Genomic DNA, 19,850 nt, shown 5'->3' on the forward strand with positions numbered 1-19,850 from the left:
ACCACGTCTGATATAGACCAATTTATTTCGTCAGGCATTCTTCGTGTTAGGAAATTACTAGTCGCTACTTCTTGATGCTGGTACTCGTCATGACATAACCAGAAGCACAATCACATCCTTATGCAACGGTATCATAGCTGTCTCCCAAATCCGGCGAGTGAGTTGGTCTCCTTCGAGCAGTATCTCCACTGGTTGATGGTGATGCCTCTTGATAATTAGTCTCCATTAAACATAGATGATCTCCTACATGATTATGAGATAACCTGATATGAGACAATGGAAGATTGGAGAATTTCGTTTGAGTATGACGTACTAGTATCTGCCTAATGGTCAATGTGTCTGGTATATCTACAGGTTTCGCGAGTTTCAGTGAATCCAGACCATCAGACGGTAACGCGTGACAAGTGACTGCAAAACTCTAACCACGCCAGGAGCAATCCTGCTGTTCATTTCTCACTGCCGCCTTTGTACCACTTCCCCTTGCCCATTGCCAACGGGTACTACTTCCCCCGAGATCGCCACTCAACAAGCAAGATGGCTTTGAGAATCTCGCAGCTCGCCTTCGACCGCCTCATCTCCGATGTTGAGACAGAGGTCCTAGGGTTCGTGTTTATCCCGCCACAATTATCTACGCTTGTTTGAATTCCCAGCTGCTGATTGACTGTTCTGTCCAGACCCCCCACGGGCGATGGCCATAAAGCCCTGCTACGCTCGTCTTTCATGACTGAAGCCGGTCCATTGATACCCAAGACGACCACCCTCGCGCAAGCTGACCAGGAGGCAATCGCGGAGAAGGCGCAGACCATTTTCTGCCATCACTGCTGGTAAGGCCGTCGAAGTCTATGGTCCTTCCCATTTCGCTAAATTGATCTAGGGTCAACTTGTCCGACCCACTCTGGGACTTCGTGAAAACGAGAATGATCGAGCACATGAACGATGTGGCCAGCACCCAGCAGCCAACGGCTGCCTCTGCTGTATGTAACCGGCGCTCGTACTGAAACTTCTTCGACTTCCCCTTACTGTTTCCTCAGGACCCCGAGGGCGGTATTCTTGGCTGGGCGCCTCCTCGACCCAGGGGCAAACACGTAAAGGGGAAGCCCGTGGCATGCAAGCTCTGCGGACAACCGAGCGTCGCGCCCGTCGACCACCTTGCCTATCAGCACGGCATAGACAACCCGGCCAACCGACACACTCTGCGGGAGGCCCACGTCGTGAAGATGCATGGCAATGTCGTGGCACAGCACCTGGTCCAGGACGCTGCCGAGCTGAATGATCTCATGGCGAACATCTTGGCCGTCGAGCGCAAGATTTGCGGTCTCAACCCGGGATACCAGGGGAGGCACGGCCTGCCGGTGATCGGCCGCTGGGAGACCGACCGCAACCACTCCTCCTTCAACATGAATGGAAAGCAAGGCCAGACAAAGCAGGCTCTGGTCGACAAGCTCGTTGGCCTGCGGATGGCTGGCTTGAGGCAAGGCAGGCTGTACTCCCGCGAGGGTTGGGGAACATATGGTGAGGTTCTTGCTGATCTCGAGGGGGTTCTTGCCAGGATGGAGGAGTAGCTGGCAATGGTGCAATGAGATTGGGAGAAGTGGGGAGACATCGAGGACAAGGAAGACGCGTAGACGCCGTAGGACGCTGGCGATTTCGAGGAGGTGGAGACTTTCCCGCACAGCTCATTCACCCACTGCACTAGATCGCCCTCGAAGCTTGGTGGGTGGCGAGGCTCCACAACTGACGCCGAGGCTCGAGGCTCGATGACCCTTACACCTTGACTACACATGGCTTGGGACTTGCGGTCGCTTGGGCTTAATACAGCACATAATTAGATGCCCAATGCAGTAATCACACAGTAAAAGACTTGTAAACAAAGACGATGCGCTCCCGGAGATGCTTCCCTGTGATGGCTTCAATCATAGGAAGTGCCTGTGAGTAAATAAGACGCGACCTGCCAGTCAGCACATACAACGCGTGACCTTTCGTCTGATCCCAACATGGAACGAATGCACAGCGCCTCCTTGAGTGGGCAAGTCGACTTAGGAAGCAGCGATTGATGACCCTGCTTTCGGCCGAGGGGTTTCGTCTAAAGTTCACGTCCACTACTTCCGTCCCTAATCCTCTGTAGCCATCCATGCCCATTAAGGCACCTAGGCACGGATGACGAGGCTACCCAGCCTCGTGTCCACACCATGCAGCCGTGTCTGCACTCAGCCAGGGGCTCGAGTTGCTGTGTTCTAATCTCCAATCTCGACTGTAGAAGCTCTGCTTGATTGAGAGTAGCAAAGCCGCACTAAAGCCCAGCACAAAAGAATGAGGCACCGAAAAGAATGCTCCGCCGGCAACCAAAGCCCATTCTTTGGGGCCTTGTCACCACAAACCTGCCTACTGCATTTCCCCCCACCTCCCCTTTTGATTTAGTGCTATCCATGGCCCATCCAAGTGTTGCAAATTAACACCCAAATCCTTCATTTTAAGGCACACTAGTTGCAATCGAGCATATTGGAGAAACCCACCAGTGTAGGCCAGCGTTTGGCCCGATTTCCATGATGGCCTCTCGCGCCTAAGGGACTCGATGATCAGCGAGCATGCCAGCCTACAGAGTCGCGAGGTATGCGTTGACGACCCTATGGACTGCTCATACATTAACATTCAGTTCCATGGCCTGGTAAATAAGCTGGTTGGTATCGTATCAGGTCTGTAAGACCGTCCATGAATTGTCTTGTAGGTGCAGCCCGTTTCCCCCAGGACTGTCACATCTCGCACTGGCGGAGGCTTGGATGGATGACACTCATCCTCCTGGCCGTCCCAGTCCAACTGTTCTCCCATTCAATTGCTTTTGTCTCTTTCAGCTCGACGGGCTACTCTCGATTATTAGTCAGCGAAGCTTTCACGACCGGTCAACCCTTTGCATACCCCGGTATTGCGCTCTTGGGTAGCAGCCACCCCACCAAGACGGTACGCTCTCAGTTTCATGGGATCCTGCCCAATTTCGAATCAGCATCAACGAAGTGGGACAAACTAGAACCCAGCGAATGTAACCGTACATACACCCAAGATTTCGACGGGCTACAAAGCCACCGCAACCTCCTAGTCGTCGTAGAGACTGGTCCCGATGCACGCAAAGGGGTGGACAGCCGCACAGGTCTGGATAGACTTCACGGGCCATGATGACGATTCCTCCAGCAAATACGACTCTGAGCTGGAAAACTCCTTGTGGTTGTTCGCCATCTATTGCGAGGTCCGTCGTGAGGGCTATTACAACAACAGGGGATACACCCAGTGCAGCCTCTCAAGTAATATTTCTGAAGTCTCAGACTTATACGCTGCTGAACCTTGGGGTGAATGTTCGATCAGCAATACTTTGAGCATCTCTTGGCCTTCCAGTCCGGCTCATTATTCTGGTATGAGGCATGCATTCCAGACACCGCGGGTCAAGTACTGTCTCTCCGAGCCTTATTCGGCGCCTTGCAAGGTCTACGTGTCAAATTGCTTTCTCCTGGTCACTGTTTCGTGTATCCTTTTGGGCTGTACATGTTCAGCCTTGATTGCCCACTTCTGTCGGCATAAGGAGACATGCCAGAGCCTCGGAGATGCTTTGCAGGTTTTCTTGAAATGTGGTGATACGTTTGTTCAAACGCCCGGTGCTTTACCCGCAGGCTGCGATTTGGAAGGTAGAGCACCTCTGTCTACTCTGTGGACGCCAGTGAGCAAATGGAAAGATACTAGACCTCGCTGGGCTCGGGCCATCAGCATAAGGATGTGTCTCTGGACATGCGTGCCCATCGGGATGTTGCTGCTCGGTGTCTCAGCTGCTTTTGGGGTGCTCGGTGGAACTATCTCGCAAGTATCCAATCCTTTCCTTTATAGACAGTGAAAATTGAGACTTACAGGCGTGAAGATACGATCATAGTCTTGGGGAGAGCCTCAGCAATAGAATCTTCCTCGTCAGGGACACGATTACTGACCTCGCATTTGCCCCGAGCAACAAAACACTCAAATTGGCTGTTCACTGCCTCATAGTCAACGCGCCACAACTGATCATCTCAACTTGGTACTTCGCGTTCAGCTCCTTGTACTCGGCCTTATTCCAGGCAAAATACTGGGCAGATTTCTCCACCAATGCTCAGCTGTTGCGAGTGAGCTTCCCCAGCGGAGAGCAGGAGAAGGCACTCCTGCCCTTCAGTTTCCGGGGATCTGGGGTCTCGGCCACATCCTTCTTAAATCTGCCATCGGCTGGAGCCTCACACAGTCCTTTTATTTAGTTATCATGGGAAGTAAGTGATTCATAATCGCCTTTCTCTCCTCAATAGCTATTTCAACAACAGCCTACACAGGGAGTCACAACACCGAGCACCGCTGACACTCGGCTTCCACCAGAAGTGTCGATGTGGCGTCCAGATTTCGAGTTTGACAACGTGGGAATGTTCCTCGGCTATTCCATGAGGGCAATGATCCTCACGGTTTCCATTGCGGCGGTTGCTGTTTCGATCCCGGTCCTCCTCAGTGTCCGGCCCCTCCCTCCGGCGTCAGTCGTCGTGGGCACCGACTCGGCAGCTATAGCAGCCTATTGCCCGACAAACACGATAGGTGTCAGGTACCAGGGATTAGCCGAGGGCCAACAAGATGCGATCGCGGCGTGGGATGATGTGTGGAGGTGGCCCAGACATTTGCAACCACTGAGATGGGGTGTGTTAAGTCTGGGGAACACGACGCTTGGTCGCCCTGGGGTCCTCGGGCTAGGAACAGAAGACGAAGTACTGGGGCAACCCGTAGAGGGGCAGGACTACGTATCTGTCGCGGGACACTTCAAGTTGCATGTGCCATTACAGTTGGAAGGGGCTGAGGCGACAATGTGAGTTGGAGGAGTGTTATGTTGCCCGGACTTGAGTAAAACAAGCACGTTGAGAGTAGACCGGCCAGTAAATCGGATAATCCATGACTCGTCTTTAAAGTACATTAGGGCAACGATGAGATACCAAGGCTAATTGCTTTCAGCCTTTCAAGACGACCAGATCGACCTCCATTTCGTCCACGTCAAGTGCAATCTCTATGTTTTCGCCCTTCCTCAAGTCCTTGGTCTGCTTCAACTCTCCATCAACATAGATACCGTAAGTTCCAGCCGGCAACGTCTTCAGCACAGGATGAATTGTAACCTTCTTCCCATTCCAAGTCCTGAAGGTGGCAACCAGGGCTTGATCTTCCTCGGACCATGCCCCTCTCAGACAGTCCACGTCGTCCTCCAGGCCAACGTTGTCAATCCATGGACGACTATGAACTTCTTCGGGAGTCCAGGGATGGTCCCACATTTTCTTTTGGCCGCCTTTGACGTTGAGTCGGGCGTACCCTATCGCACCATTGCCAGATACTGGGTCCACAAACACAAAGTTTCCGTCTGAATCCCAGCCTTGATCGTTGCGCTTGTAGTACAGTCCACCGTCTTTCCAAGTTGGGTTCAGGTACGTATCGGCATGTTTCAAATACTTATCGAGGTCGGGGGAACCACCAACTTCAGAAATCCAGATGCCAACAAACCCAAACATTGGGTTCAAGAAACGTATCTGGAATGCTGACGAGGGCGGCAGTGCAGTTTCTCTTGCGCGCTTCAGGGTGGACTCCGAGTCCGGATCGGCTCCTTCATTCTCAACAAGCCGTCTGACTGCTGCAGCCACGTGAGCCGGGTTGAGGTTGATGCTGTCAGGCAAACGTTGCAAGAAGCCACAGGAGGCCGCTTGGTACATGGATTTGACAGTATCGTAATTCCAAGGCATGAAGCCCATGGCCCTATGTCCCGTCAGTGGTGGCTGTGACGAGGCGGGGAAACCCTGCGATGCATACTTACCAGGCTGAGTGAGGAATTTGCTCCACATCTACACTTTGTTCCTGTTTCACCATCCACAACAATTTGAAAAGGCCAGAACTTTTCGAGACCATGCCTCGTTCCTCCCAAGCTGCCTTGTATTTGGGCACGACCTCATCAGCCACGTGAGTGCCTTTGACAGCATCGTTATACCGCATCGCAATCATCTAGTAGGCTGGTTAGAAGTTGGCCACACGAACACATGCGATAATTACTCCGAAAATAATGCACTGACCGGGAATTGGTTGCAGACAATGAAGATCATGTTAGGCTCGCAACAGACGCCGAGCCACTTGCCGCGCTCCATCTCCTTCAAAATGGCGTCTTGGAGCGAGGAGCGCGAGTAACTGAACTTCTCTGGCCCGAAGCCCCATGACCAAGGGTCCCAGTCAAAAACAATAGCGCCGGGTTCGTCAAAGCTATTGTCGCCGAACAGCATCGAGTATAACGATACCATCAGCAGGAGGTGGCCGGAATACTACACATCCCCCGACCAATGGTTAGTAAAAGTACGCCAGCGCTAAGACCTGAGGAAAGTCCCTCACAAACGACTGTCCTAACGTACCATGATATTCTCTTTAACCACCGGATCCGCCCATGGCTTCCTCAGCTCCTTCAGGGTGGGATCGCCCAGAAGGCCGCCCTGGCTCACCAGATACCAGTAGCCCCAGACTTCGCGACGCAGCATCTTCTTGATCAACTTGAAGAGCAGTGTCTTGAACATGGCGCGCATAGCCGGCAGGCGATGGTAGTGGGCAGCACCTGATGCATATGCCATGTGGGCAATCTGGTACCTATAGGACGTCTCCCACTCCTGGGAGGGGTCTTGGTGGCCCATCAGTGACCAATCCCCATCCAGCTGGGAGGCCATGTTGTAGAAGTGCCGCAGGTGGCCACATTGCTCTCTGCTGAGCTTGGGGTGGTAACTCAGCTTCCCTTCGAGACGTTGAGGGAACGAAACCCCCGTAGAAAGGCGGAGCGAGTCTTCTGAAGTAACGGTTTGCGTAGCTGACTGAGACATTTTGGACAACAGTGATGTGAGCGATCATGCAGGGGGATTGTGATTGAAGAGAGTATCCCGGAGGAAATGCAGCAACAGAACGCTTTATACACACATGCCCATCTTACACACGCGCCAGGCTCCTGACTCCTCGGACTCGGGGTCTTTCGAACCCAGAGGACGGACCGATCCCTGCAATTTCCCCGCAAAGTAACTAACCTTAAAATAAACTGTCATTGTTAAGCTTCGCCATGCTTCCGGGCCGGGTAGATCCTTTCTCCGCTCGAGGCGGCTTCCCCATAGAAATCCTAGACGTTGCTCCTTGCAACCATTCTCACCAAGGAAATTGCCGAGGAAGCGAGTACCGAGGCTATCATGGCTTCTTCCATACTTCCCCGCGAGACGTGGTCCAACAGGCAGATGCCGACTTCAACTTTCTGCAGCCTCCGCTTCACGTTTCAAAAGACTGGCTACGATATGGCCATCCTTGACATAGTTTCCGGAAATACGGCCTTTAGAAGGATTCGTTGACGGTCCGCCTGGAATAGGACCATTTGAAAAGTCCGTTGACGGTCCGCCTGGAATAGGGCTTTTGCAAGTGTCCGACCTCAGCCGTCTCCAGGCGAGGCTGTGGAATCGGGACTAAGCTTATAAATCGCAAGATGGTTAGCTCATTTGTACAATCTGTTCCACATTATTCGCCCATTTCGACCTATGATAAACGTCCCTTGTAAACATCAATCTCACATCGTCAGTCTTATTGTCGGCCACTATGCCTCTCAAAGTACTTGTCGTCGGTGCGGGCATCGCCGGGCTCGTATCCGCCTTGAGCCTTCATAGGAATGGCCACAGTGTCACTGTTCTTGAGAGGCACCCCGATATCCAAAACATCGGCGGTCCTATTTCTATTCGACCTACAGCTGTGCGTGTGCTCAAGCACTATGGTCTAGGCCATATCCTTCGTGCACACCATGAGCCAGTCATAAGCATGTGGATGCAACGAAGGTATGCGGACGGTTCAGTGATCAACAAGATCAGCCAAAGCCAGTTCATGGAGGAGATTTTTGGCGAAGAAAGCGTGGGATTTGCAAGACCGAAGCTCCAGTTGGCCTTGATGGAAGAGGTGCGGAAGAGGGGAATAGAAGTGAGGTTTGGGGCGAAAGTTGTGGGGGTTGTTGATGATGCAGAGAACCCAGGGCTGAGACTTCAGAACGGTGAAGTCTTGAATGCTGATTTAATTATTGGTGCCGACGGTAAGTAAACTTCTTTTTTTGTTTTTTATTTCCACCTTCGCCGTGCCGTACCCTCCTCGCTCCAATACGCGTTTCGTCTTCGCCGCTGGCAAAAGGGTTCCAGAAGACTCATTCGTGATTGGTGCTGACTCGAACGCAAGGCATTGGATCGATCACTCGCAGGTCCATCATGAACGAGAAGGAAGCCAAGATCTCGTCCCTCTTGAGCGCCTATATTGTCAGAATACCCATTTCTGCCGTCGAGAATGACCCAGAGTTGGCCAGTTATCTGGGGGCTTCCAATTTTTGGTGGGGACCAGGCCGCATGTAAGCAGCTTCCGAGACCTTTCCAACCTCCTCTCACATTCGCATTCCCAAGGAGCAGTCACCTACCGCAGCCCAACGGTCACCTATTGTCCCTTGGTTCCACATGAAATTTACTGGCTGTCGTTTAATGACTAATTGCAAATGCCGTAGGGTCATTGCTACAAAACTAGAAAAGCTGGACATCCTGGAACTGCATTTTTACATCGACAAAGAGCTCGGAGAGCCAGGCGTGTGGGAGAAGTCAGCGACGAACGATGAAGTGCGGAAGGCCTACGAGGGGTGGGACCCAGCCATCTTCAAAATGCTTGACCACTGCGACACGCCAAATTGCTGGGTCTGGCGTATCTCGGGCATCGCTCCGCTCCCGTCCTGGATAAGCCCCGGTGGACGCGTCGTCATCATCGGCGACGCCTCGCATGCCATGGTCCCGTACGCATCCCAGGGCGCATCCCAGGGCATCGAAGACGCGGTCGTGCTGGCCGAGTGTCTAGAGCGCGACGAGGTTGACCTGGCGATGCGGCTCAAGATCTTCGAGAAGATCCGGAAGCCCCGCGCTGAGGCCGTGGTAGAGGTCGCTGCCAGAAACTTGCGGCAGATACACCTTCCCGACGGACCGGGCCAGCGGGAACGTGATGAATGGTGGAAGAGCGGGAAGTTGGGCTCCAGTATGCCGACCGGGAAGTGGAATAGCGAGGCCTGGGAAGCCGTGCCTGATCTTGATGTCAATTCTTTCTTGGCCGAGGCGTATTTGATGGGACACGATGCCATCAGCTATGTGAGTCGCTTTCGATTATAGCAGCTTGACGGACGGAGATACTGACCCGCGCACCAGGCTCACAAAATACTGAATCGAGAAGTTGCGGCTCAAAATTGATACGGCGTAGTGTCGTGGTGGGAAAGCTTTTTGCGTTTGGACGTTTGCGTACAATTCAATAAGTTACAAGTGAACATCTTGGTTAGCTGGAACTGGAGGCTGATGGTATGTAATTTTATCTCGCTCCGGGGTTCAACCAGCTGTCAAATGCCCATCGTCCGAGGCGGATGGGGTAGCACCGAAATTAGGCAAGCAGGATCGTCAGAGGTCTCAGTCTTCATATTCCCACAGCAGCAGTAGTTCTGAAATGTTACCGTGTTATCCCGAATCTTCTCGTTTAGCCTGCGTCTTCTCATCACGTTTGTGGAACCACACGTACACCTGTTGTCCTCCACGAAATCACAAGCTCGCGGTCGCAGATCATTGGGCAGCCAGCGCTTTTTGAACCTGGGTCTACTCCAAGTCCCTAGAAAGAGCTGAGGATGCATAATCATGTGTCTATGTCCCACAAAGCGCACGAAATGAGACCAGGAAAGTTCACGGTAGTATCTAGGATCGGAATTCCTGAATGAACGGGATTGTAAGTAATCCAAGGAAGACTGCATAGAAGCCGATTGGGGCGAGGACTGCGCAAGCAATCGCCCCCGGTGCGTGTATCATGACTTCAGCGAGATGCGTGGAGCAATCTTTCAAATCTGTGACAGTCAGTCGAAGAAAGTGTGGCTTTTAGTAGAGGATAAGGAAGCGGAGTTGCTCTGTATGATTCCGGAAAACAGGCAGTCACTGTTGACGAACAGTTACTAAGTGTTGGTAACATGGCCAATTCACTAAGCCGCCTCGGGGGCAGGGTATCATCGGCCGGCTGTGCCTCCCCCGAGTGGAGCATCAACAAACCACTACCTGAATCTCGAACTGCCCAACTTGACCTTATCATCGAGAACGTCCCTCTTCCATTTTAACACTAACCAAAGCGTTGCGCAGTATGGAAGATGCTTTCGTTCTAAAGTTATTCTGGCGTTGCTGATCAATCCACCTGTTTATCCCATGGGATTCAGCCTTACTACCCCAGAACACGCTCAGCTATCACGCTACTTGTCAAGTGGGGCATACTTTCGTGCAAACATTGAGCATAACAGGCTCTGGCATGAGCCGGTAGTAGAGATCTACGCGAATGCCATCTCGCCGGGAGTTTCCTGTTCAGCCCGAGCCTACGATCTCGCCAACCGACGGTGGTACGAGCTGAACGTTAGCGATGCAGCACCGTCGTCCAATGAGGACAGGAATGACGAGGACAGTGGACGATCCGCCACAAGAACATTCCAGGTTCCTGACGACGACTGGCTGAGCTCAACGGTCGTAAAGCATATCAGTGACTGCTACAACTCCACAGGCTCGCCTCCGACCTGGAACATAATCAACACGACCTCGATTGGCTTGCCCGCCACTTTTGAACAAGGGAAAGAAAATCATTGTGTCGGCATTCCGATTTCTGAGCGATTCTTCTACGGGCATAAATCATCAGACCAATTGCCGACGATACATTCCCAGGACCTGAGAAACAAGAAATATCTCAGCAGAGGCGCAGATTACTGCGACTGAGAGGGAATAAAATGCGTATTCAAGCGTATAGAATTTGATTGCGACACCTACCAGGGGGAAGGAGGGTTTTTGACTAGATCACGCACGCAATACAATCATATTTTAATATTTAATTAAAATTTCATAATTATAGCAAAATATGAATGAAAAGCTATTAAAATACCATTAAAATTAAATTATATTAAGTCTTTAAATTATATCAATATTAATTATATATCAAGATTAACTATATATTAGCTAATATTATTATAAATTTATATTAAAAGCTTTAATTTAAATTTTATTAACTTTAAACTTAGTTTTATTTTTCAATGTTTTTATAATTCCATAAATATTCTTATAATAAGTAGTTAAGCTAATAAAGAATAAGTAAATAATTAAGTTAAAAATAAAAAGAAAAGAAATTTCTTTTTACTTCTTATATTAAGTGTTAACATTATATTATATTATATTAGGAGTAATTATATAGTTATTAATAATATAAATTTATTTTAAAATATATATATAAAAAAGCATGTTAAAATCTTAATTACATGTCACTATTATATCACTATTTCATTGCAATACTAATGCAATATTAACAAAAAAAATCCCCTCCCCCTGATTGGCAATAAGTCACACGAGAACGAGATTCGTTCGAGAGAGCAGCTGATCCAACACATCAATCAGGAACCGACAGCCACGGCCCTCGGCGTTAACGACGAAATGATGAGACGCTTCCCCGTCGTGCCCATTCTTGGTGTTGTGCTCCATGATGAGACAAGGCAGTGGATGACACAAATGCCGACAGGATTTTCCGCGGATGAGGATGAGGAACAAATTGAAAACGAGGACGAGGATGAATTTCAAGAAGCCTCCGTAACAGAACCCGGAGATGCTGAACAACAGAGTCATATCGTCGCGGGCTTCATCACACAATACATGGGCCGGAGCCTTGAGCTGTTCGGAGCAGTTCAACCCAGTAGGATTGGCGAGTCGAACGAAAAACATCTGCCTTCCATGCCCGCACTCGGATCCCTCATTCCTACAGCCGACGTGCCCATAACGATAGAGCAGCTCCTAGACCTCGTCAAAGGAGTCCGGGAATTATCAAGGTGCAGGGTCACCCACGGCGATATCTGTTACTGGAACATCGTGCTCGAGGAGCCCGAGCCCCATTCCGTATCGGCTATTCCGAGGCTTCTGTTGATAGATATGGGTGACACAGCACCAGAATATGAAAATGATGCAGTGGCTCTGGCAGGTGTGCTTCTCTGGTGTGTCACACACTCACCAATCTTGCGTGAGAATACTGCGTCAAGGAACAAGGTTATCATCGCGTCAGCATTGTTGAATGAGGTCGATTTTGACACGGCTATCGAGGTATTGTCGCCAGCGTCTGTGTCAGAGGATGACTACAAAGCCAACTTGGAAGGCGTCATATTCTCCTGATATCCAACAGGCAAAGCGACGGCGGCTATGAATTAGAAGCCCTCATTTCATATCAATTCCGCTACCAGCAGTCTCGCAGTATGATCATGTTGGTGATCATGATGATAACTACTGATACGAATAGACATCCGTCTTTTGTGATAGACTGTGTCGATACAAGGATCTACCTGACAGCGGCCCTCTCATTTACGCCCAGACAGATTACAAGTTGTAGGTGTGAGCCTGGACATTGATAGTCTCAACGGTGAAGACCTTGTTGTCCTCCGTCTTGAGACCGGTGGAAGTCACCTCGTTGGTGCCCAGAGTGCCAGCAAAAGTGGTGTCCGCCTCATTCAGGATCACCGTCGTGTCGACGTACTCTGCACAACCCCGTCAGCTTTCAAATTCGGAATAAGCAAAGTATTTGCAAGAACATCACGCACTGTGAGCAAGAGCAGTGCCTGCACAGGCCTGGGCCTGGCACTCGACCGCCGTTCCCCAGCCCTGGGCCTGGCCGGAGCTGGTCGACAGGGTTGAGACCTGCTTGCCATTGAGATAGACGGTCTGGTCGTACTTGCTCGTGTCGTCGTTGAAGACGTCTGCCGGGCAAAGTCAGCAAACCTTCCCTGGCCTGAGAGGCCTACCGGCCAGCTTCCGGCGGTTGCAAAACCTACAGTACATGGTGACCTGGTCGCCCGCGTTGGCGGGGACCATCTTGCCGCCCAGCTGCGTGCCCTGCAGCGTGCTCGCCCAGATGCACCACTGGCCCGAGGTGGCGCCGTCGCAGTTGGCGCTGGGGTCGGTGAAGGACACGGCCAGCGCCTGGATCAGGTCGCCGCCGCTGGTGCCCATTCCCGGCCAGAGAGCGAGGCGGTCCACCTGCGGGCTGGGCACCTCGGGGAGCACGATGGTCGTGTTGGCCTCGCGGATCCACGACTGGGTGGGGCCGAGGGAGAAGGCAGGGCCGAAGCCGATGGTGTCGTCGCCGGCGGCGTGGGCGACGGCCGCGAGGGCGGCGAGGAGGGCGACCTTGGGGGCGGACATTTTTTTATTATTTCTGTCTTGTGTGAGGGGGAGTGAAGCCCTGGACTGGGTTTAGGGGCGGTATTTTGTGAGGAAAAGCAAATATATACAAGTGCAGCAAAGAAAACGATCATAGGTGCGCCTGGCACGGGGAGTGGAACAAGTTCGGATAGGGAGAGACCAGAGTAGCTCCTGGTTAGTGGACACGAGCGCTGATGGAGTAGTCCTCCCTTTTATACGTCTACGTAGCATGGTGGTTGTTCTATTCTGAACCCATCGTGTGGTGGCCCGGTTCTTTGAGCCAGTCAGATCTCATGCTTGGGCTGGATCACTCTATCAGAGGATCCTCAATTTGCCCCATTCGTTGTTTCGAAACGGTTAATTTCATGCCAAGGGATGAATTTCCCCACCAACTCGGTTGCTCCCATCTCCTGGTTCCGTTTGGAAGGCTCTCAAGAGTCAGTGCCCCAATCCGCTCTTGCAGGTTGATAGCAACATGAGTAAGTTTAAGTTAGGCTCAATCCCGAGCGATTCAGCATTGAGTTTTCTTAAAGTTCTTTTTTTTTTTTTTTTTTTGTTTTGTTTTGTTTCGGTGTAAGTCACGTAAATACTCAGTGGTGGCTTTTCACATCTCGCTTGATCCGCGCTCCGAATCAAAGTTAATAAGCTTAATTCCCGAGGTCACCTGTGTTTATACTTAAAAAGCCCTAGCTAGGGCATGATCACTTACCCAGATCCTCATTGTCCGAAGAAGACTGAGCAGCCATAATGCCCCGTCAACTACATCATAGGACACAATGCTACCACTTCGAGTTGCAGTACTGTAAAGCCGCTGTGTATAGCGCTTTTACATATTACCTAGCTATCTATGTGCTGCTGTGGCTGTACGCTATGGTAACTGCCACAGTTGCGCTCTTGCAAGATCTCCAGTGCTGTCACGAGAGGGAATACAGAGACAAGGCAGCTGTCCTTAATACGTCAATTCAAAGCAAGACGGCGCTACCTTTTATGTAAGGAAGAGGTCTGGTAGAAATTGTATGCAAGGGGTTTTATGCCTGAGGGGTGTGGGGCCCAGAGCCTCAGTGAATGCCAGCAGTCAATGGGGCCCAGTCACACACATACTCACAAGTGCCTCCTTCCAAGCAGGGTTGTAAATTAGTTTCTTAGTTTTTAGTTAATTTAGTTAGTTTTTTAGTTAGTTAGTTTAGTCTTAGTTAATAAGATTAACTAAAAACTAATATTAGTTTTAGTTTTTAAAATTAACTAAAACTAAAAAAACTAAAAACTAACTAAATTAATTAAAAAAACTAAGAAAATAAATAAATAAATTTTATTTAAATATTAAAAATAAAGCTTTATATTTAATATTTTAATATTATATAAGTTTTATTTCTTATAATAATATATTAACTTAAATTTATATTATAATTTAATAATTAATAATATTAAATTATTTCTTAAAAATAAATTAAAATAAATTAAAATAAATTAAAATAAATTAAAATAAATTAAAATAAATTAAAATAAATTATTATTAAAAGATATAATACTTTATAATTTACTTATTTTAACTTAAATAATAAGGAAATAATTTCTTTTTTTTTATTTATAAGCTTTATAAAAATAATACTTTATTTATATATTAAAATAAATTAATTAAATTTTAAAATTTAATTATAATATAAATAATTAAATAATATATTTAATAAAAAAAATAAAAGTATAAGATATTGCGAAACAACGCTCCTATTAGGAATCAAACCTAAGCCTTTCTTTAATAAAGTATTCTAACCATTAAACTATAAAATCTTTATATTTACTCCACCTTATACTTTAAAATTACTTTTTTAAAAGAGTATATAAAGAAAGAAATAATTAAATATTTTAATATAATTATTATATAATTATTTTTAATTATTTTTATATTTTTTATTAAATATTATAATAATATAAATATTATATATTTATATATAATTATATTAATTTAAATTATTTTATTTTAAATATATTTTTTATAATAATAATAAATAATATATATATAATAAATATATAATTTAAAAATAAAGGTTTATAATATTTTATAATATATATATTTTTAATATATATAATTCCTTTTAAAAAATATAATTATTAATTAAAAATTACTTTTAATTTAAAAGGAAATAAATAAATAAACTTTATTTAAATATTATTTTAAATTATATAAGTTTTATTTTTTTTAATAATATATCAACCTAAATCCCCGCTATAGCTTAATGGTTAATAGCGTTAAATTATTTCTTAAAAATAAGTTAAAATATATTAAAATAAATATTATTAAGGGGTATAATACTTTATAACTTGCTTATTTTAACTTATATAATAAGGAAATAATTCTTTTTTTTTAATAATTAATATACTTTTTTATATTTTTTAAAATATAAATTATTATATTTATTTTAATTATTATAAGCCTTATAAATAAGATTATTATTTAAAGGTTATAAAGTATCTTTAGCCTTTATAAGCCTTATAAAAATAATAATTATTTAATATATTTATTTTAATATTTATTAATTTTATAATAATAATATTTTTATATATTTTATAAAATATTTTATATTTTCTAAGCTTATAAAAGTATTTATAATTTAATATAATAATTTTAATTTTTATAAATATTATAATAATAATAATAAAATAAAAGAAATAAAAGTAAAAAAATAAAAAAAATAAAAGCTTTTTAATAAATATAAAAAAGAATTTAAAAAACTTTTATTATATTTAATAATAATATTATATATATAAAAAATATATAGTTTTAAAGATAGAATTTTATAATATTTAATAATAATAAATATAATAATATATATATTTAAACTTAAACTTACACCCTTTAAAAAAGTGGGGTTGCTTAATAAGCTTACATAACTTATATATTAATAACAACAATAAAACTTTATAACTTTGCATTCCTTTTTATAATAATAATTAATAATTATTTAAAGCTTTATTAAATATAGTATAATTTAAAGATTATTAATATATAAAATACTTTTAATAAATAAATACTTCTTTAATAATATTAAATATATTTTCTTTTTTTTTAAATATTAAATATAGCTTATAAGTTGATTTTTTTTTTCTTTTTAATAGGTAATCATTATAGTTTAGCGGTAAAGCGTGTGATTATAGTAACTACCTAGGTTACCGTTGGAAAAAGATTAGTTTATTTTCTTTAAAAAGCTATAGCTAACGCTATATTAATTTATAGTTATTAAGGGCCCTAGGGGATATTTTAAAACTTAATAATCTGGGTTTTATTATATTATTTAAACTTTAGGAAGCAAGGTTATTCACTAATTTATTAGTGTAATGCTTTAATTATAAGCTATTTTAAGAGTAAATTACACATTTCGCTATATATTTATTTTATTTATTTCTTTAATAGCTATGCAGTTTTAAAGCAATTATTAATACTTATATATTTTTATTTTATTTTTAAAATATATTTTTTATTATTTAATATTATAAAATAAATTATAAATAAAGAATAAATTAAAGTATAATTTAAAATTATAAAATAAATTATACTTTATTTATAAAATAAATTATAAAAACTATTCTTTTATTATTTCCTTTAAATTTAATAACTCTTTCTTTAGCTTTTAAATATTATTAAATCTTTAATTTTTTAATAATATTATTTTTATTACTATATTTAAATTAAGATTAACCCTTAATTTAGTAATAATATTACTAATAATAAAAAATATTCTTTTTATTATAGTAAAAGTAGCTAGAATAGCAAGATATTTTCGGGCTAATAAACTTAATATTGGATATTAAAGTTTATTATTTTTCTAATAATTCAATAATTTAAACTAAATATTATTAATTAATAAGTTTAATTAATATTAAATATTAAAAAAAGAATTACCTTATAATTAAAGAAAGGTTTTTAAAAATAAAGTATATATTCTTCCTTATTATTTATAAATGAATTAAGAAATAATTTATTTTTAAAATTAAAGATATCCTAAGGGGAGTTTTTAAGAAAAAAATTATATATATTATCTTTTAATAAGCTAAAAAGCTTTAATTTAAGCCTATTATTTATTAATAAAATTATATATAATATAAACCTTTTTTTTAAAAAAAAATACTTACTTAAAATATTTAACTTTAAAAAAAGCTTTTATATTTGCTTTTATATTTAAATAAAAGCATAATAAACCATTAAGCTAAAAATGGCTTATTTTAAACCTAAGGTTAAGAATTAAAGAAATAATAAAAGATTTATAATCTTTTAATCTTTTTTTAATTATCTTTTAAGGGAAATACTTTTTTAATTTTTTAATGCTAACTTAAATAGCTTTAATAAAATTAAATAAATATTATTCCTATATATATAATTAATTATTAAATTAATAAATAAATAGAAAATAAGAAAACTTATAAATTTAAGGTTTATTGCTCTTTTTCTTTTATATTCCTTTATTAAGTTATTAAGGTTTTTATATATATAATATATATATAATAAACCTTTAGAAATAGTTATATATAACTATTCTTATAACTTAATAAAAGGCTTAAAAAAGACTTTAAAAGTCTTTATAATTTGCCCTAGAATAAATATTTCTAATAAATTAAAGAATATATCTTTATATTCCTTATTAAAAGTATTTCTATTAATATAATTTAAAGGTTTTTTTAATTCTAAAAAAACCTTTAATATATTATATATAAAGTTTCAATGCATAAAAGTATTTAAAAATATATTAATAAATATTTATTAATAGTTTTTTAAAAAAAAAAGAAAATAAATACTAAGTAAAATATAAGTTGTTTTATAACCTTTTAATAAGGCTTCTTCTTATATAGCTTTTTTAATACCCTTAAATAATAAATTATTAATTTTAATATTATATTAAGTTAAAATTATTATTTATCTTAAATGAGTAATAAGATTTAATAAAAATTAATATATATATAATAATATAAAGATATTTAAGAAAAGTAATAACTTACTATTTTTAATAGTATTATCTATAGATATAGCTATATTTATATCTTGTAAATATTCTTTTAAGAATTCTTTAGTTTATAAATTTAAAGTAAATTCTTTTAAAATATCTTGCGCTATTAAATTAATAATATGCGCTATACATTAAATATTATTTTTAAACGGTGTATTTAATTTAAAATTAAATTTATCTTTAAAAGCCGTTAAAAAAGTATTATTATTTAATGCATTATCTCTTATAAAGCTATAATAAAATATTAATTATTAATATTTAAAAAATAAAAAAAATTAAATACCTAAAAATACTATTATATATTATATTTAAATAATATTTAATAAATTTTAAAAACTCTTTAAAAAAAATTATTTTAGTATATTTTTCTTTTAATTCTTTAAATCCAATTAATTTATAAATTAACTAAAATTTAAAATTAATATAAAAAATAATTACTCCCATATAAGCCGTATTAAAATTAAAAGTTTAAATATTAAAATTAAAAGAAAATTTACCATTACTAGTAATATTTTCTTTTAAATTTAAATTTAAATAATCTAAATTAAAATTAAAAGTATTATTTAAAATACTTTTAATTTTAATATAATTTATTTTAAAAGCAGCTTTAAGGTAAAATTAGTTTATTTCTTTTTATTAAAAAAAAAGAAATACATATGGATTTAAATATAATAATAAATCTTAAAAAGATTTAAAATTTAAAATATTAAAAGCTAAATTATTTTTAATAATAAAATTTAAAATCTTTTCATAAGTATTTATTTTTATAAATTTAACTTTTATTTTCTTTTATAAAAGGGCGAAGAAATTCAAAGGGAAGGCTGTAATATTTAGCCTTAAAATAATTAATTAAATTTTAATTTTTAAAATATTATTATTTAATAAAAACTTACTTTTATTTTTATTTACCTTTAATGTTTTATTATAAGCAATATTTAGGTGTTTATGCTTATAATACCGTTAATAATTAAAGGCTTAAAATCCTTTTAAAGTATCTTTTTATAAATAATAGTAACTATTAATTTATTAATTAAAAAACTAAGTAAGTTATTATTATACTTAAAAGAAATATAATATCTTTTTAAAATTATATATTATATATTAATTATATAGTTGGGGTGCTTTTAAAGAATATTATTAAATATATTCTTATTATTAATATTAATTTAAAATATAGCTATATGCTATACTTGGCTAATTATAATTTAATATAATATATAATTAAATATAAATAAAATATATAATAATATATTTTATTTATATTAAATTATATTTTAAAAAGATAAATGCATAACTTACTTATTATACTTAATTATAATTTTTCTAGGGCAATTTCCCTTAATAGGAAGTAGGGTTTAAGTAAATAATTTATATTTAAAAATATAAATTCTTGTTTACTTAAGAGGGGGAAGTTAATAATTAGGAGAATTATATTTATTATTTTAAGATATTTACGAAGTATCTTTAGAAAAAGAAATATTATTTTTAGTAGAGGCTATAAATTCATTTATAAAAGATGGATTTATTAAGGAAGAATTTCCAGGAGATAAGGGGAAAAAAGACATTTTAA

General features: G+C 40.5%; 6 protein-coding genes and 1 non-coding gene across 7 annotated transcripts; 4 read left to right on the plus strand and 3 right to left on the minus strand.

Moving 5' to 3' along the window:
* Nucleotides 1–534: 534 nt before the first annotated feature.
* On the plus strand, nucleotides 535–1,562 carry INS49_009276 (uncharacterized protein; the record flags this gene model as incomplete). The annotated part of the gene is made up of 4 exons (XM_043170011.1): nucleotides 535–602; nucleotides 675–824; nucleotides 875–974; nucleotides 1,032–1,562. The coding sequence occupies 4 exons, from the start codon at nucleotides 535–537 to the stop codon at nucleotides 1,560–1,562; spliced, it is 849 nt and encodes a 282-aa protein (XP_043024576.1).
* A 3,429-nt stretch (nucleotides 1,563–4,991) lies between these two features.
* INS49_009277 (uncharacterized protein) lies at nucleotides 4,992–6,878 on the minus strand (the record flags this gene model as incomplete). Its single annotated transcript, XM_043170012.1, has 4 exons — nucleotides 4,992–5,781; nucleotides 5,840–6,024; nucleotides 6,093–6,335; nucleotides 6,423–6,878. The coding sequence occupies 4 exons, from the start codon at nucleotides 6,876–6,878 to the stop codon at nucleotides 4,992–4,994; spliced, it is 1,674 nt and encodes a 557-aa protein (XP_043024577.1).
* A 967-nt stretch (nucleotides 6,879–7,845) lies between these two features.
* Nucleotides 7,846–9,290, plus strand: INS49_009278 (uncharacterized protein; the record flags this gene model as incomplete). The annotated part of the gene is made up of 4 exons (XM_043170013.1): nucleotides 7,846–8,110; nucleotides 8,251–8,416; nucleotides 8,567–9,191; nucleotides 9,249–9,290. The coding sequence occupies 4 exons, from the start codon at nucleotides 7,846–7,848 to the stop codon at nucleotides 9,288–9,290; spliced, it is 1,098 nt and encodes a 365-aa protein (XP_043024578.1).
* Nucleotides 9,291–10,274: 984 nt separating this feature from the next.
* Nucleotides 10,275–10,829, plus strand: INS49_009279 (uncharacterized protein; the record flags this gene model as incomplete). The annotated part of the gene is made up of 1 exon (XM_043170014.1): nucleotides 10,275–10,829. The coding sequence occupies one exon, from the start codon at nucleotides 10,275–10,277 to the stop codon at nucleotides 10,827–10,829; it is 555 nt and encodes a 184-aa protein (XP_043024579.1).
* A 705-nt stretch (nucleotides 10,830–11,534) lies between these two features.
* Nucleotides 11,535–12,260, plus strand: INS49_009280 (uncharacterized protein; the record flags this gene model as incomplete). The annotated part of the gene is made up of 1 exon (XM_043170015.1): nucleotides 11,535–12,260. The coding sequence occupies one exon, from the start codon at nucleotides 11,535–11,537 to the stop codon at nucleotides 12,258–12,260; it is 726 nt and encodes a 241-aa protein (XP_043024580.1).
* A 201-nt stretch (nucleotides 12,261–12,461) lies between these two features.
* On the minus strand, nucleotides 12,462–13,283 carry INS49_009281 (uncharacterized protein; the record flags this gene model as incomplete). The annotated part of the gene is made up of 3 exons (XM_043170016.1): nucleotides 12,462–12,619; nucleotides 12,683–12,838; nucleotides 12,914–13,283. The coding sequence occupies 3 exons, from the start codon at nucleotides 13,281–13,283 to the stop codon at nucleotides 12,462–12,464; spliced, it is 684 nt and encodes a 227-aa protein (XP_043024581.1).
* A 1,720-nt stretch (nucleotides 13,284–15,003) lies between these two features.
* Nucleotides 15,004–15,071, minus strand: INS49_009282. Its single transcript has one exon. It is a non-coding gene; the product is annotated as a tRNA-Ser (tRNA).
* Nucleotides 15,072–19,850: the final 4,779 nt, after the last annotated feature.

Source organism: Diaporthe citri (assembly GCF_014595645.1).
Source record: "Diaporthe citri strain NFHF-8-4 chromosome Unknown scaffold_4, whole genome shotgun sequence".
Classification (NCBI taxonomy): Eukaryota; Fungi; Ascomycota; class Sordariomycetes; order Diaporthales; family Diaporthaceae; genus Diaporthe; species Diaporthe citri.